Source organism: Impatiens glandulifera, chromosome 4 (genome assembly GCF_907164915.1).
Source record: "Impatiens glandulifera chromosome 4, dImpGla2.1, whole genome shotgun sequence".
Classification (NCBI taxonomy): Eukaryota; Viridiplantae; Streptophyta; class Magnoliopsida; order Ericales; family Balsaminaceae; genus Impatiens; species Impatiens glandulifera.
The window spans coordinates 39,765,391-39,784,060 of record NC_061865.1 but is presented as its reverse complement, the minus strand read 5'-3'; the positions used below and the strand labels follow the sequence as shown (position 1 = coordinate 39,784,060).

At 33.1% G+C, this 18,670-nt stretch overlaps 1 protein-coding gene and 1 long non-coding RNA gene across 2 annotated transcripts; both read left to right on the top strand.

Moving 5' to 3' along the window:
• Positions 1–7,668: 7,668 nt before the first annotated feature.
• LOC124935116 (transcription factor bHLH68-like) lies at positions 7,669–13,136 on the top strand. Its single transcript, XM_047475574.1, has 9 exons — positions 7,669–7,678; positions 7,746–7,962; positions 8,201–8,528; positions 8,669–8,743; positions 8,850–8,915; positions 9,110–9,175; positions 9,307–9,345; positions 12,883–12,952; positions 13,129–13,136. The coding sequence occupies exons 2-9, from the start codon at positions 7,784–7,786 to the stop codon at positions 13,134–13,136; spliced, it is 831 nt and encodes a 276-aa protein (XP_047331530.1). The 5' UTR covers positions 7,669–7,678; positions 7,746–7,783.
• Positions 13,137–13,183: 47 nt separating this feature from the next.
• LOC124937088 lies at positions 13,184–13,639 on the top strand. Its single transcript, XR_007099220.1, has 2 exons — positions 13,184–13,235; positions 13,316–13,639. It is a non-coding gene; the product is annotated as an uncharacterized LOC124937088 (long non-coding RNA).
• Positions 13,640–18,670: the final 5,031 nt, after the last annotated feature.

Below are 18,670 nucleotides of genomic sequence, written 5' to 3'. Positions count from 1 at the left end.
AGTGTGCACCCGAATCCACAAAGGGATCGATTAACGGGATCACTAACCCCATTAGCCCAAACGCCCAAACGTCAGACAAAACGTTGGGCAATGAACGGAACGCCAACGACGCGTTTAATTAAACAAAATGACGTCGTTTTGTTCGTCTCCTTCGTGAACTCCGGAGGCCCGCGCTCGATGACGACGATCTTCCTAAAGGTCTATCTCCGCCATTACTTAACCTTATTCCTCCGTTCTTTCACCAATATACAAGTCTCTACATCGCCTTCAATTCTTCTAGGATTAATAGTCAAAAACCTATACCCTAGCTAGGTATTAAAGATAAAAAAAGAATTCAAAGGATATAATTTCAGAAGAGAAACTAAAGTGGAATTCTTCTATGATAACCAACCTAAGTTAGTATAAATACTCCATAGGTGTTATGTTTTCGATCCATTAAACAATCATTACAAATTACAGCCTTATTCGAAGAATTCAAATGAACTTCGGCGACTATTTTTTGTAAAAACTTCTTCGATGATCAAAGCTTTGATCTAGGGCTTTGGAAAACTTTCTACATGTCATTGGAGTGTTCTCCAAACATTTGTAAGCTTCCAGATCCATTGTAATTTAATTTATGATTCAAAATTGGTTTTTTTCCATGTTTGATCGGATTGATCATATTTAGGGTTCATTTTTTTTGTTTTTTAAATCATTCCCTAGATGTTTTTAAGCTTTCCGTCGAAATAGATTTCATCAATTCAACATTAATCGAAAAAATCTAAATTTGATTTGAAAATCTGAAAATTTTGGATTTTGTGTTCTTGAGCTTTATGTTTAAATTTTTTATTCAAATAGTTGTTTAACATGTACACATGTTAGGATGATTTCCAAATCATAAAATCAACATCCCGATCATGTTTGATTCAACTAAAATTTTTTTAAAAAAAGTTTGAATTTTAGTTTTAAAAATTGTTATAGAGCTTGATTGATGTTCTTGTTTTGGTTGTGTTCGACTATAAACATCATTTCAAAACTGTTGGAAGAAGAATTAGGCCATGAGATGGCCTAAATAAAAATTTCCCAAATTTTACCCTAAAAATCATTTAAAAAAATCAATTGTTATAGAGTTCGATTTATCGTGTTTAGGGTTATGGATTATGATCCTTATATTCATATGAGTTATTTGCAACTTACAAATCATATTGTCATGATCTATATCAATACAAACCTATAATTCTTCATGCCAAATGAAGAACACTCAGTCCCTGACGACCAAGTCTTGTAGGACATGGACCAAGAAAATTGACCTAAGAATGAGACCTAGGAACCGTGTTCTTGAGAAAGGACCGAAGAATTCAACCTAGGATTCTAACATAAGACCGAGCGGTCTGACATGGGACCAAGACTCTCAAGTCCACGACCGAGGAAGCTAGATATGGGACTGAGACTCCCAGACCTATGACCAAACGACCTGAGTTAAGAATCGATCCTACCGAACCTTAGGTTGAACCCTCCCGTCCCTTGACCAAGTGTCCCAAACCCCGATCTAGACCACTCATGGTCTACACCAAGCCCGTCTAAGCCCAGATCTGTAAAAATAGACCCAAGCCCTAGGACTTCGATCCTAAGGCCAGTTTGGTTATACTTTTCAAAATACAAAAGTATTTTTATAATTTTGGAACCCCAATTCATTTTCAAATAATCTTGAAATGTCAGAAAATGATATTTAAATACTTTTGAGATATTTCCCAAACAATATTTTGGCTACCCTATTTGGAATTTATTTTTAAAAATTCTAATAATTTTTATGATATTTTTAAGGATTTTTACTCAATCTTATATCAACGCAATCACATGTACTCCCTTTTAAATAATTTTGTACAATTATTTACATAATCTAAACATTCACTTATTTAGGACCACCGGACTACTAATTAAAATAAATATAATAAAAATCTTTTGATAGCCATACTTTTAAAAAAAATAAAATCGTCTTCTATGGGAGCGGAGGAAATATCGCAAAAGCCCTCTTCCGAACGTAACCAAAAAATGAACCCCTCCTAGAATCTTCAGTATAAAGTATGTTTATACACATATATTTTATAGATTTTTCTAAAATCATTTGGTAACTTTATTTTCAAATAAATAATATTTTATTAATTTAATTATGTTTAATTAATTTAAATCGGGCTTTAATAAAATTGTCATTTGATCCCCAGATTATTAAAAATTTGAATAAAATTAATTATTTTTACATGGTTAATTTTAAAAGCAACCAAGTACTATCAAAATCTTTTAAAATAAACGTTTTGTTTTTAAAAAATGCCTGACATGAAAACCAAGATTGAAACACGTCAAACCTCGAGCCATCCCACGATTCCCCGTATTTCCACTTGTCAATCGAAACGTTCTGAGATATAGAAGGAACTTCTTGGGGGTTACACTATTATAAAAACTGAAATTGAGATTGAGTATTGATAATGCATGTTTGGAGGAGAATGAATTGTGGTATATGTGATTGTAAATTTGAGAGAATGGTGGTAAGAATTTAAGCGTCAAATGTTTTCTCTCTTCTTGAGACCTTTCCCAATAGGTGGTATATGTGTTTGAGAATTTTAAAAATGAAAGAGTTATATATACATGTGGGTGTCATGATTTAAGTCCTAACCCATTATGTGGTTGCAAATTTGAGTAATAAAAAATTTATATTTGCATGTGATGTCGAGACCTAACCTAATAAGTGGTATATGTTATTATGAATTTGAGGAATGAAGGAATTATATGTGCATGTGTACGAATGTGAAAAACTGGATGTTCAAATTTAAGTGACAATTGTCTTTTTTATCGCTGAGGCCTAACCTAATATTTATTTCAAATTAATTAAAAATAGTTAATTTAAAAGATAATTTATTTAATTAAAGAGTCGTCAATTGATTTTTAAAATTAATAAAAATATTTGTATACATGTATAAAAGTAATTAGAGATTATATTGAGTTCGATGTTTGATGATACTCAAAAAATGATTTTTTCCCGATATCCTCCATACTAGTTAAAACGGTCTCAATTTAATATATTTTTTGTTATTTCTTTGAAAATTTGGTTTTATTTTGTTTCATTTAACCAATCATTTACTTGTTGATGTTCAGTGTCCGACCGAGAGAAGACACCATCTTCGATAAATGATGCATCCGAACAAGAAATTGAAGCCACAACCGAAGATTCTTACTATTGCTTGGCATCGATCGACATTTCAACCAAAGAAAGTGCTTGGTTGATGTTGTTGGTTGATGATGGCGGAAGGACATATGATTGTACATGATTAAGTGATGACATGAAACTCGACTAATGATACGACCGAAGAAAAGAGCCTGATGATGTTGTTGGTGCCTACTGTCCGATAAGGAAATTGAAGCTATGACCGAGAATTCTAACAATCGAGCGATGGAACCCATTTGACAGAGAATTCTCCATCTGATTCAAACCACGATCGAAGATTTAAAACCTAGTTTTCGACCGCGACCTAGGACTTCTTCTCTTCTTCAAGCAACCGAGAAATGGCATCCGATCCAGACCGTAACCGAGTAGCGGGATATATTTCGACCGAGAATCTTTAGCCCGCATTCAAGCCATGGCCGAGAGCCTCTTCAAGCGACCGATGGTTTGTTATTCTTTTCCCTTTAATTTTGTGCATGGACATGAATTTATTTTTTCTACATTTGATTTTTGTTGGTTTTAAAATGCTGTAAGTTTGTGATTTATTTGATCCAAGGGTAGATAAATTAAAAAAAAGAGTAAAGCTTAAATTATTTTAAAAATAGACAAGATTGAATTAGTAAAGACTCAAGGGGCATTATGGGACATAGTTTGTCGGCTTTCTCACATGTAACCAAACGTTGAACTCATTATGAATCTCTAATTGTGGTGCAGATGTGCCTAATATATTTTCCTAATTAAAAAAAAATTAGGTGCCGACTCTCTAATCGTGACGTTATAAAATCGAAAAAATTTAAAAAGGCTTATGATTGACTTCCAATTAAAAATTTTAATATGTTCTAGATTCGACAGGATAGTAAGTTATGGAGTTATCTATAAAGTATTTTTTTTAAAACCTAAATTTTCGATAATATAAAGTTGATTCCCAACAAAATTCTTTCTAAAAAAGGAAAATCGACTAAGAAAATCAAACTTTCGGCACAAAGATAAAAATCGTGCATAGTGTTGCATTATGTAATTTTATAATATTGTAGTGTATGTTAAATATATTTTTTATTTAATAAATTCATCTTGTTGCAATTTGAATTACAATTGTAGTCACAAACATAATTGCAAAATAGTGAGTTTGTTAATATAAAAGATAATGCAAAATATTTACATATTTATATTAACTATGGTTAATTATAGTCTTATAGGATTTTGTTGTAAATGTTGTTAAAATGATAATTTTACTAGATATTGCAATTTTGCAATAAGGATATTTGAATTTATTGGGAAAATTTAAAACAAAGTAAAGAAAAGAGCTAATTAAGTGGGAAATAATTAACTTGAAATATAAATAAACAAAAGATATGATCTAGAACTTTATCTTAACAAACATGGTTTTGATGATGTTTCAATAGAATAAAGCTAAGTTGTCTATTTGTTTTATGCAGGTGCATATATAAAACTATGCCACTTTAGACGTTGTCTAAAGCAGACTATATTAGACATTAAACACAGTTAGACGATGGCGTCTTACTCCTTTAGACGAGGTCTAAAGAGAAACGTAGTTAGACGAGGACGTCTAACTACTTTAGACGAGGTCTAAACAAAACATAATTAGACGAGAATGTCTAACTTCTTTAGATGAGGTCTAAAGGAAAGTGTAGTTAGAAGAGGTCATATAACTCTTTTAGACGAGGTCTAAAGGAAAAGTTAGTTAGACGAGGACGTCGAACTCCTTTAGACGAGGTCTAAAAGGAAGAGTAGTTAGACGAGGTCGTCTAACTCCTTTAGATAAGGTCTAAAAGGAAGCATAGTTAGACAAGGTCATCTAACTCCTTTAGACGAGGTCTTAGGGGAAGGGTAGTTAGACGAGGTCGTCTAACTCCTTTAGACGAGGTTTAAAGAAAAACATAGTTAGACGAGGTCGTCTAACTACTTTAGACGAGGTCTAAAGGAAAGCGTAGTTAGACGAGGTTTAAAGAAAAACGTAGTTAGACGAGGTTGTCTAACTTCTTTAGACGAGGTTTAAAGGAAAGCATAGTTAGACGAGGTCGCCTAACTTCTTTAGACGAGGTCTAAAAGGATGCGTAGTTAGAAGAGGACGTCTAACTCCTTTAAACGAGGTCTAAAGGAGCACGTATAATGCATTGCTTTAGCAGCCGTCTGAAGAAAGCATACGTCTAACCACGATCAACTAGCTGTCTGCTACTCCTACTCCACTCACTTCCGTACAGTCTGACAAGCTAGCTAATTATATCAAATGAACGAACGCCACGTACGCAAATATCCTTCCAACTACCTGTTCAATACAAAACAATATCAGAAAATATTCGGTGCACTATCAGTTTGGTATGGCAACGATCCATTTTCTCAGAGTCTGTTGTATTATGGTACTATGGGCGGCCTTTCAACGGACACTTGCCACGTGTCCACAAAGAAGATTCGACCGTTGGTGGCCTTCTACTACAAATAGATTCTCAAGGACAACGGACGAATCAATGGATGATTTGATAACTGAATTACTTACTCAACAAGTTGTTCACTTATGAATTAGCCAACTCATTACTTTACTCTTGCTCTTACTGACTTTTTATATTCTTCAAGATTAAGAGAAAATTTCAATTATGAGAATATTGTAAGTTGAACAGGGGTTGTTCTTTTCAACAGATAGTTAGCTAGCTCAGTAAGTTATTTTTGATTCAAAGTATTTAGTGGATATTTTTCCGGTTGTGGAAGAAGGGTTGACGTAGGAGTTTTATCTCCGAACATCCATAAAACACCATGTGTTCTTTACTTTCTATCATTTACATTCGGTTGTTCAAAACTTCAAATCCAACGAACAATTTCGCACTTGAATCTGTTTTAAGAGTTTGAAGGATTTGTGAAGAATAGAAACAGATGTTAATCACTCACAGGATTATTATCGAAGAATTTATCCTAAGATGTTAACAATATTTATAAGAAAAGCGCTAAAGGTCATTTTAACGGTTTTAATGTTGCAAATGCAAGTGTTACTTTTTAGGAGGTTTTTGTAGTCAGTGATTGTTGACTGCTTGACAAGGTGATAAATGTACATAAGTGCACCAAGCTCAGAAGAATGGAAGGGATTTGAATCATTTTAGAGTGCATGATTTCTACAAGCTTTGATAATCTTGAGACCTTCGAGTTTGAGTGTGGGCCTAAAGTTTTGGCTATAAATTTAATTTTTAGTTCTATTGATGATGCATTCTTCCTAAAGAGGAGTGCATGAGTAAGAAGAGATTATTATGACGGTTGCATATGTTGTAAAGAAGTGTAGAATGTTTGCACACCTTATTTTGCATTGTCAAGCCGTTAGTAGCATATGAAGCTTGCTTAGGGGTCATGTCGAGGGTGATAGTATTGGTGTGTGTATTGGGACGACTAAAGATAGAGATATGCACAAACGACCATCATTTTTCTCATTTATAAAATGTTATTTGAGCAAATAAGTAAAGGTGTAACTCTAAAAGCTATGTATAAGTGGATCATTTGTCTTGAGTGTTTGAACTCTTAACTATAAAACGTTTTTATTAGTCTCCCAAATTATCTAATTCTTAATGATATCCTCATTACTTTAGTTGAGATTCGTATTTCCTATGGACTGGACTATGTTGGGGTTCTAATTGTTTTTTGGAAAATCTTTGAAAAGGTTTATGGGTGTTCATGCTTGTTTATGGTTCTCTCAGTTGTAAGTTTTTCTTTAATCTTTTTATTTAGTGTCATATTTTTTCGTTTATGTTTAAACGATACACTCGCTTTAATATATTACACTATTTTTCAAAAAAAAATGTTCATAAAATAATATCAAATTTAAAACACCAAAAACTTCGTAAACAAAAAACCAACATCCAACAAAGTTGAATGACCAGTCTTATAAGAGTTTCTTCAAGAAAGAGATGCGGCATCGTGATCTTGAATTCTTGATTATTGGATACACTCAAATGAAAATAGAGTTCCTAAAAAAGAATGATTACGGTGGGCATGATTTTATATCCATAATATAATCCAATTATTGGTTGAATAAAGAGAGCACTATCCATAAGAAAACATTATCACAATTATGAGCATAAGAACCTAAACCAGCCTTAATTAATTACCCATCACTAGTCTCTAGATAAGAAAATACTCAACAGAACACCACCTCCTATTTAATATATATTAAAAATTGGAGTGTCATGAAGAAAACACAATCATCTTTTTGTTGCCCCAACATTATAATTAATAAAGTTACACAAGAATATAAATAAATAAAAAGGAACAAATTTAATCTAAAGAAATGGAAAAAGCTTATAAATATTAAAAAATATAAAAAGAAAAAGGAATAAAAAGCTTTCTCCACCCAACAATAGATTACTGTGAGAATACTTTGTTGATGTTGACATGATGGGTTTCATTCACCCTTATCTGACAAAGCAAACATAGTCCTGAAAGCTTCATCAGCCTTGTTTGGGTGCATTCATTAGGAAAGACAGAGTATGGTATTTTTTTTGGTTGTTAGTGAATGGCTGAAAGCTAACATGAGTTGATGTGGGTTCTGTAGATAGAAATAGAGCACTTCATGTGGTGGTAGAAGAATTAATGATGGCAGGAAATCCTGGTAGCTGGTGGAGCATGATTAGTAATAATAATAATAATAATAATAATAATAGCATTCCAACTTCCTTCTATCCAGTCTTTTCCAATTCTCAACAACATCTAGTTGAATCTTCCATGGTTGATACTCAAGAGTTCCCACAATCATGGAGCCAGCTTCTAATGTAAACATCACTTCTCTCTTCCCCACATCTGTTCTATACTTATATTTATTATATTTCATTTTTTCCCCAATATTATCTACTCTTTCTGCTCATTGTTTTTGGTTGTTTTAAAGTTTTGATATTTGTGCAAAGGTTTTTATATATGCAACTAGCATAGGATATAATTAAATTTCTTGTCCTTAATTTGGTCATACTCTTATTATTTAACTTTACAATTTATTGGATTCCAAAATTATAGGGGGGTTTTGGCCAGCGATGAAGATAAGAATTCACCGAAGAGTTTTGACAATTTTGAGTACGAAAGCTTGGGCGAATGTTTAAGGGGTCATGCTGGTGATGTAAAGCAAGAGGAGACGGTAGCTCAAGAATTCCGATCTAGTTCTTGTTCTAGTTCAAGTTCTACAACACTTCCTTCTTCTTGGTCTCAAATGGTCAATAACAATATCCCAACTTGGCCTTTGATTACTTCTTGCGTCACAAGTTCAAAAACAAATCTACATGATTTCCCAAACACAAAATCCGAATTGAGGATTCCTTCCTCGGAACTAATTAAGTCAACATCCGAGGTAAAATTAAGATGGCTATATGAACATGTGTATGACTATTTCTAATAAGTAATTATGATTAAGATTACCTTTTTCCATGCTTGTGCATATTTATAAAATTGTTATTTTCTTCTTATTTTATTTTTGGTTTCTCTAAATAGCATTGTGACAGCATAACTAATGGTGGAGCTCCTAAGAAAGCCAAGGTACAATCTTCAAACCAACCGTCGCTAAAGGTACAAAATTTATTGTCTGTACATTATTATCTTCTTCGTTTAAAAAAATTATTAGAAGAAAAAATTGAAAAATCATATACAACGTGATAATTTCCTTTTTTCCCAGATCAGAAAGGAGAAACTAGGGGACAGGATAAATGCCCTTCACCAAATTGTTTCTCCCTTTGGAAAGGTAAGCTAGCTAAACATCATTCCACTTATTTACCTTTTTTAACTAGCAAAATCTTCAATAAGTAATTAAACCCATATGAAATTATTTGAAAAAAAATTCAAACAATTTTAAGTAAATTAATCTAGGACACCATCTATGTAGGAGAAAGATTATGGGAGCTTTTGGGTTTTAATGATTTTCTTTATGTTTTGCAGACTGACACAGCTTCAGTCCTTACTGAGGCCATTGGGTACATCAGATTTTTGCATAGTCAGATTGAGGTATAATAACAGTCTGCAATTCATGAATGGTGAACTAATGTTTCATTTAGATCATACTTTTTCAGATATGTTAATTCTTTAAAGTCATTGTAGTTATTCTTTGATAATCTCCTTTTTGTTTTTGAATGTAGGCTCTTAGTTCCCCATATCTCAGAAATCAACAACATTCGGTATAGTCTTTCTTTATCCCCAATACTAAAACTAAATTAATTTAATTGTATATAAATATATATAATGAGAAATTAATAATGGTATAAATGTAGGGGTGAATTATAATTGAGATTATAATCCCATAACCCAATTCGAACAGGTTTTGCGATATTTGGGATTTATCTCAAATAATCTATCATCTCGTCTTTTATATATATTATCTTTTTTTAAACAAATTCTTATTTTATTTCATATTTAAAATTTTGATTTATTTTTATTTCCCAAAATGAACAAAATTATTTAACAATAACAATCTTTCAAACAAGACCTAACGAAAGATTTGTTCCTCTCGGGATCAATTAGGAGAGTTTTATAAAACCTTCGATAAAATCTGTCGGTAAAGGTCATTTTTTTTTACCAGTGTCCCATGTCACCACTACTTTTCCTTTAATCAAGTATAAGTATATAACATTGCTTGATGCAATGAGAGATGGTGCATGAGTGAGAGCAAAAAGATCGATAGAGAATGTTTAAATGGGATTTTCATGGTGTTTCTCCTCTTTGGGAGTCGGCCATTTGGTTAGTGGATGCCAAATAATGAATGATTTGCGTTAAATAGATGTGTCCAAGAATGAATGGCATTTCTTTTACAAAAGAATTGATGCGTCTATTCTAATGAATGGGATGCACCTACTGCAAATGAATGGACCCACATATATATTGTGAATGAATATTTGTGTCTATTGAATAGAATAGACATGTCTATTGAACCAATCATTTCATCCCTACAAATAGATGATACATCCTATTTGGCATAACACACTCATTTTTAGAGTGTTTCAGAGTTTTGTTGTAAAGGCAAGAGTTTTATAAAACACATTTTCTTAATGAAAGTGATATCATGTCTCAAAATATATTCTTCAAAGTTCATATTTGCAAACAATCTAAAGGGAAAAAATAAGAATTCTATGAACAATATTTGTATGTTAGAGAATATATTCTCAACTAAGAATTCAAGAGAATTGGTGTTGAGATATGTTAGAAAATATATTCTCAATTATGAATTCTAAGAGAAGCGGTGCTGAAATTATATTCTCAACTTATTGACACTGATCGCTTGAATAATGCAATTAACTCAAATTCATCAAGGATATATAAAGTGTCATCGCTTGAATAATGCAATTAACTCAAATTCATCAAGGATATATAAAATGCACTTGTAACAACATATGCAAACAAAAAAAGAGCTACAATCAATTTTTAACGTTAAAATATTATTGAGTTGGTTAGAAAAGAGTGAAGGTTTTATTTGAATGATATTGTTTTGGTTACATATGTTATGTTTATTGTATAGACATTAAAATAAACTTATAAGAAAACTAATATAATATTGATATTATCACAATTTATAATATTGTGATAATATATATCTTACATATATTTATCTTATATTTTAACAACCCTTTTCGAACATAAGATAAAAAATATTTGAACAATTGGAGATTGAATATGAGATTGTAATATATTGATATTGTGTTCTTCAAACTTCACAAACTCTTGAGTGTTGAGATCTATTCAATAATATGATGATAGTGTGCTGACTAAAAATAACCAGCAAAGAAAGTAGAATCACATGAGTATTAAATACTGGGGTGAAACAACAAACGAAAAGAAACTCCAAGTTACTTGTGAGTCTTGAGATTCATCCAACGACGGGATGATAGTGTGTTTCCTAAAAAACTAACGAAGAAGGTAGAATCTCATGGACATAGAATAATGGTTAAAACAACACTTGAAAAAAGAATACATCATAACAAAAAAGAATGACAGTTTGTTGCTTAAGAAAAACACCAACGAAAAATCTCATATTTTTATATTAAGACCAACAAAAATATGAGTATTCATTGTTGGAGTAAAACAACAACCGAGAAAACCATTACTTTTACCCACCTCGGAATTAGATCACCACTAAGTGTCTAAGAATCCACATTTTCCATTTAGTGGGTAATTAGATCACCACTAAGTGTCTTAGGAATTACTCTTATTTGGTTTATGTTATTAATTGTAGATTTGGAAATTGGAACAAATACTTGTTCAATAATTGTAGTTGTTCTCTAAGATGAATGAATTAAAAGTTGTCTTAAGAACTTTTACTGCGCATGACATTTTCTAAGAGGGGAGACTTCTTCCAAGCAATAAGATGGTTGCTCAACCAATAGCCTATTATCTTTGTACAAGAAAAAAGAAAATTGGGCCTGAGTAGAGAAGACATGGATCCATATAATACTTTCATAGTATCCTCAAGGCAACGTTGAGGGGAACCATTGTCCTTGGGATCGATGACATCGAGTTCTCATCCATATCCGCTACTCATAGTATGTATCGTGAGTCTCCTTTACTATTGATTAGGTTTGAAAACTTTGACAGAGTGTGATGAGGATAAGACATTATGTCCTACCGAGTTTTCTTTGGAATTCTATAAAAGATCTTGACATTTCCTTGAAAAAGGATATTACAAGGTGATAGATCACTTTATGTTTATCATTCCAAAAAGAGTTGGAACTCCACCCTCATTCTTTTTACTACCATATCCCTTCGTGGTTGAGATAGAAAAAAGTTGTCCGATTAAATCTATCTTATCATTTTATAAGATGATTATGGTTAATAGGTTGAATTATGCTCTTTCCTCAATGAGTTCCGATAACCAAATGGTATGTTGATCAATGGGACAAATATTATGTTCATTTCTTATTGCTAACGAATACATGGATTCAACCAACCATAAAAAAGTGATACATATGTGTTTGATAAGTTTGAAAGCACACGATAACTGGGAGTTCTTTGTCTAGGTCATGTATTGTGTGTCTGTGATATGTTAATTGGATTCATAACTTCAATTTGACTTAGTCATTTGGAGAGGCCACATGATTTGATCTTTCACAATTTGAGGGGTTTATTACAGCCAATATGCGGTCACCACTATTTTTTTGTTTGTTTGTAGAATATATATTAGCACAATAATTAGAGAACACTAATTTCCTTTACTCATAATAATTATTAATCTATTATCGTTTGAAAAATGATTGGGAGCACGACTTTGGGGGAGCGACTCGTACAGCGAAAGTGACATCACTGTTATACGAAAGTGACTTCGTTGTTATACAAAAGAGACTTCGTTGTTATACGAAAGGGACGAGGTCTTTTTTGTATAACAGCGATGTCACTTTCGTATAACAGCGATGTTACTTTCTCTGTACGAGTAGCTCCCCAAAGTCGTGCTCTCTATCATTTCTCTTTCGTATTAGCATAATAATAACAGAAAAAAATAACTTAGTGATAAGATAATAGTCATGGTTTAACTCTATACAAGAGTAAATCTTAACCAAAAACTTCAATTTACAAGTTAGATGTTATATCAGAGTAACTTATTTGGTATTTTAAAATTGAAAATTGTGTACTAAAAGAAATTTAAAACTAAATAAGGATTCTCTTAATAAAATAGATTCATTTTTATAATAAATTATTATGTTGATGATTATAATATATCTTTTATTCAGATTGAAGGACACATCGGGCATTGTGTAATTCCTGAGGACTCTGGTCAGGTAAGCTTTATTGGATCCATCCGCATTTTTAATAACTTAATTAATTTATATTCATAAAGTTTTAAACAAAATAAAGCAGAGAATTTAAAATGAAGTTCAACTAAAGGATAGACGTGTTTGTGTCTGGCTCTTTTAGTTTTATATATTTTTAAATACTTCAATTATTTTTTGTTGTGATCTTTTATTATCTCTTATTAGACCCTTAATGATTAAATCAAATCTAAATCCTGTATGACACTCATAATCTTTAATAATTGTAGCCAATGAACAGAAGTTGTCTTAAAGGGAGAGAGGCTTCTAAACAGGTATATATATATTTATACATATAGTTTAGGAATAAAATGTAATTAAATTAATGTTGATTTGTGTAATTCTTAATATATAGGATGAAGATGGTAAGAACATGAGGAGTAGAGGGTTGTGTTTGGTTCCTCTATCATGCACTCACTATATTGAAACTAGTCCAAATAATGCAGCAGATTGTTGGGCTGCAACTTCTACATCCTTAGGACGAGGCTTTCCTTAATATACTAAGTCATTATTTTAATAATAATAGTTATAATATATTTATATATATTTATATATATTTATATATAATTATATTATATAGTATGCACATCTTCATTAATCTCAGTAAAAATATTTTGAGGATATATAATAATGTACATATATGTCTTATTTATGTTTGAGTATCAAGATTGATATTTCATTTTAAAAATGATATTGTAACTAAAATGGTGAAGGTTCATATAAATTTAGTGGTAAATAACTTTTAAAAAACTTCTCGAATAGTACTAGTGGTACTTATTAGCTGTATTATTTGGTTGAATATTTTAGACGTAATTATATGCATTTTGTACGAAATTATAGACATAATTTAAGGAAATAGGTATGCATCCTTTGTATATATATGTGAGTTGAATTCTTTGTTCACATTTTCTTGTTTGCTTGTTTACATGGGGATATAACCCCAAAATGCATATCGACTTTTGATTGATGAGTTTTGTAGACAAAAGTGTTTGGGTAAACACTATTAACTCACATGCATGCCTAATTTCCTTTTTATGTCGAATATGTGTGGACAAAGGTTGAGAAACTACTCCTTAAAAGACAGGCTTAAATGCGTAGGATATATCCTCAAACATTAGGTACATCCACACATTAGGACAATACTGTCCATATGATCTCCAGTCTCATTTCTTCCACGAGTTAACCTTGTTAGATGCATGCATTATTAAAAGAAATACATGCCCAAAAGTAAAGAAATTCTTAAATATTTCTTAAAAAAAATAAAAACTAATAGAACTTTTGTTTTAATTTTTTATGAAAATGTTGGTCTTGTCGGAGAATCATTTGGACCACTATGTTAATTACTTCTTTGAGGATTTAGAGGCATTTGAACACTCTAGTGTGAATTATATATTTTCTCTCATTCATACGTCGATTGACGAAGGTATAATGATACACATGAAAAGTCGATGGAGCCCAAGTGTGCGTGCTTTCATCATTGGAGATAGACAATTCTGCCCTACGATATAGGATTTTCAAGCAATCTTCATATTGCGATCTATTGAGCTCACGCATCTGGTACCCCACTATTCGGCAGTCACAAAACTTCTCTAGAATTTCTTTGGTTGCAATAAGTATAATTCGCTAGTGATCGTTGCTAGTAGATTTCCTGATCTACACAAGGTCGATAATGTCGTTCGACATACCAGAGGTGCAAATAAGAGTGATGTACAGCTTCGACGCACTATGCTAGTGCTATTGACCCACTTCCTATTGTTTTTGTCAAAATGTAGACACTTGTTTGTACGACTCATCAAGGTTGTATATGCTATGGAAAAATGTTCTAGCGAATTAGTTAGTTTTGTGCTCTCTGAAAGTCTCCTTGTTCTTAATGACTATCCTTCTAGTTCGTTTTCTTATTCTCGAAGTGGATCATCTCTACTTCTCTATCTTTGGATGTTGGATAAGATTAGTTTCTTTCCTTACAATTTTATCACATATTTTTCCTTTGTGTTTCTTTAGGAAGAAAGGCTAACCAAAGTGAGTCCTACTTATCCTATTGCGGATGACTATCCCATTCACAACATCATACCATGATATCACTTCGATATAATGAGGTACAACATGTGGGACATTTCTTACATCACATTCCTTCTAGCTATCACACTTTGTTGAACAGACAACGTTCTGGTCAACTTACAACACTGAATATACTCTTAGGTAATTAATAGATAATACTAACCACGTTATTCAGTTGATTTAACATCTTCTGCCATTCTCTCAGCTCTTGTGGTCAACTCTGAGCCCTGTGGCTTCAAGTCTGCTGTTAAGCTTCCTTAGTGGCTTGCTGCCATGCAAGAAGAAATTGATGCTCTTCGCTCAAACTCAACTTCGGATTTAGTGCGTCGACCTTCTAGAACTAATGTTGTTGGCTCCAAGTGGGTCTTTCGTATAAAGTTTCTTGCAGATGGGTCAATCGAACGTCACAAAGCTCGTCTAGTGGCTCAGGGATTTACTCAGGTTCCTGGTTTGGATTTCCATCATACATTCAGCCCTATTGTGAAGGCGGCCACAGTCAGGATTGTCCTGACCTTATCTGTTCAGCATGGATGGCCTCTTCACCAGCTTAATGTTAAGAATGCCTTCCTGAATGGGGTTCTTCACAATCATGTCTTAATGGCCCAGCCCCCGGCTTTGTTGATCCTCGGAACCCTGATCATGCCTGTCGACTGAAGAAGGCACTTTATGATCTTTTCCAAACTCCCCTTGCCTAGTACCAGCGTTTCAGCTCGTTTCTGTTTAGGCTAGGTTTTTTACAGAGCCGTTCTGATCCGTTTCTATTTCATCTACATCAGGGTAAGACCATTATATATGTTTTCGTGTATGTTGACGATATTATTGTCACAGACAATGATCTTCCTGCCCTTCGTCGGTTCATAACTGATACTGGAAATGAGTTTTCCATCAAGGATCTGGGCTCCTTAAGCTATTTTCTTGGTCTTGAGGTCTCACACACTGATACTGGGTTATTTGTTGGTCAGGCCAAGTATGCACTTGATATTCTTGAGCGTGCAGACTTGGTTGAGGAGAAACCTGTTTCCACCCCATTGGCGACAAGTAAATCTCTTGTCAGTACAGGTCCTTCTTTCAAGAGTACTTCTTTCTTCAGCCGCCTACTGAAGATCATTTTTTGGCTGTTAAGCGTATTCTTCGCTATATGAAGGGTACTCTTAATTTTGGTCTCTTGTTCACTAAGCGTCCTGACTCTTCCATCTTGGGATACTCTGATGCGGATTGAGCTCGTTGTGTTGAGACTCGTCGCTCAGCTTCTGGGTACTCTATATTTCTTGGGGGCAATCTTGTTTCTTGGAGTGTAAAGAAACAACCAATTGTTGCTTGTTCCAGATTTGAGTCCGAGTATCGGGCAATGGCCAATGCAGCTGCTGAACTTGTTTGGGTTATTAATCTTCTTCGAGAATTGGGGGCTCTTCCTCCTACTCAGCCAGTTCTGTTGTGTGATAACAAGAGTGCTATTTTCTTGAGTTAGAATCTTGTAGCACATAAGCGAGCTAAACACATTGATCTCGATTATCACTTTGTTCGTGAATGGGTCTCATCTGGGCGCATTTCCACTGAGTTCGTTCCCTCTCATCTTCAACTTGATGATATTTTCACGAAGAGTCTTCCTCGTCCGGCCTTTGAGTTTCTACAGAAGCTTTGCGTGTGTCTTCACCCCACGCAACTCTTGACGGAGGTAATAGAGATAATACTAATTGAGTTGAATTAGTTGATTTGATACTAATTGAATTGATCATGTATTTTAGGTAATAGAGATAATATCTTGATACTAATTGATTTGATCATGTATTTTAGTTAATATATATAATATCCTGTATTTTAGGTAAAAGAGATAATACAATATCCTACGGGTGTATATATATGTGAATATACTCTCACCAAACATACACATTGATTTTTCAATCTTCTCTCAAGTTTACATATTCTATCAGTAATACAGTAAATTATTACTCAGTTTAACATAGTGATTCTTAGAATAAACTAGAGAGAGAGAGTAATCAAACAACTAAGCAATTCAGAGATCGTGCGTAAATTTAGAGATTCAAAATTGCCAAGAGAGAGTGATTCGCCGTTGTGTTCTAATGACTTTTTAAATATGAAGTATAGAAACAGTCGAATCTAATTCATAGATACATGTCAATTTTTCGTTCGTTGTACGATAGGTGTACGGTATAGTACACAATTACAATATTCATTGGAACGTGGCGTACGGGATGGTAGTGCACATAATATTCATTAGAACATGGTGTACTAGATAGTACTACTCGAGATAAGGGAATAATCGTGTACGTGGAAGTTGTACATTTTGGCGTATTAAGTTAATATGGCAGTCGACTATTAGTGCAACACAACTGTTGACGCAACACTACTGTTGACTACTCTGTTGTTAGCGCAACACTACAATTCACTTCTTCAGACCGCTGCTGAAGTCAGGATGCTACTTGCGCTTCTTCAAACTACTACTGAAGCAATGCTGCTGTCAGCGCTTCTTCAGACTGTTGCTGAAGCCAGGTTGCTGCTTGCGTTTCTTCAAACTACTACTGAAGCAAGGTTGCTGCTAGCGCTTTTTCAGACTGCTGCTGAAGTAAGGATGCTGTCAACGCTTCTTCAGACTGCTGCTGAGGCAAGGATGTTGTTAGCGTTTCTTCAGACTACTGATGACGCAAGTCGGCTGTCAGCATTTCTTCAACCTTGCTGTTGAAGCAAGCCTTCTGCCAATGTACTGAAGACAACTCTATTGTTGGCAACCCTACTGCCAACGCCTCATCAACTTTGTTGACGTCAACTCTGTTGCTCTAGGCTCTTCAGCTTTACTTGCATTAAACACTTGCGGAACTTAGTTTTATTCATTTATCAATGCATCATCAAAACTATGTCGTATTAACTTTTATTATCTTTAGTTCATTTTAACCAATTAAAATGTTTTTCTTAATTCAACTTAAATAATGATTTACTCTTTAATCTTAATTAAATAATTTCCCCCCTTAAATAAGTACTTCTATGTGTCCCCTCTATGGGCGGAGCACTCGAAAGGATAGGTAAAGAATGAGACTGACCTATTTCAGATCTCACAAAATGCTCTTAAAGACGGAGCATTCGAATGGATAAATCTATCTTAGGATTAGATCCTTAATCCCTTAAGATAAAAGACGTTAAGTGGACTTTAAAATGGTAAACGTATAAGATGAGATAAAATATCGCAACAAAAAACATTCTAGGACGTCGAGAAAATGGTAAAGGCGAAAATAAAATGTGTTAAATTTAAAACAATTATAAGCTCATAAATTAATTTAGAAAATATGTATCTATGGGGTCATTACACGAGTCTAAAAAAATAATTAGTTTGAAATCTATGTCCTATCAATTAGATTCCTAATTAATTAAATTCACAACAATTTTAAATAAACCTAAGTTGAATAAATAAATAATTAAATGGTCTATATATAAATTAAACATAAAATTAATAATATTTATGTTTATTTTGCAGGTTTGAAAAAAATAGGGTTAAAAAGAGTCGGTTGCGCAGACAATATATGAAAACTTCGCGGAAAAGGCTGAAGCAGTTATGTTCTATGCGCTTATTCTGTGGGATAGTCTCTACTCAAATGTAGTTTTTCATTTGTTTGTTAAGGTACGTTACATGTATTCATTA

Coding starts and splice junctions, on each gene's coding strand:
- LOC124935116 (XM_047475574.1), top strand. CDS start 7,784: ATGATGGCAGGAAATCCTGGTAGCTGGTGGAGCATGATTAGTAATAAT. Junction 8,916..9,109: donor TTGTTTCTCCCTTTGGAAAG/GTAAGCTAGCTA, acceptor TATGTTTTGCAG/ACTGACACAGCTTCAGTCCT. Junction 9,346..12,882: donor TCAGAAATCAACAACATTCG/GTATAGTCTTTC, acceptor TCTTTTATTCAG/ATTGAAGGACACATCGGGCA.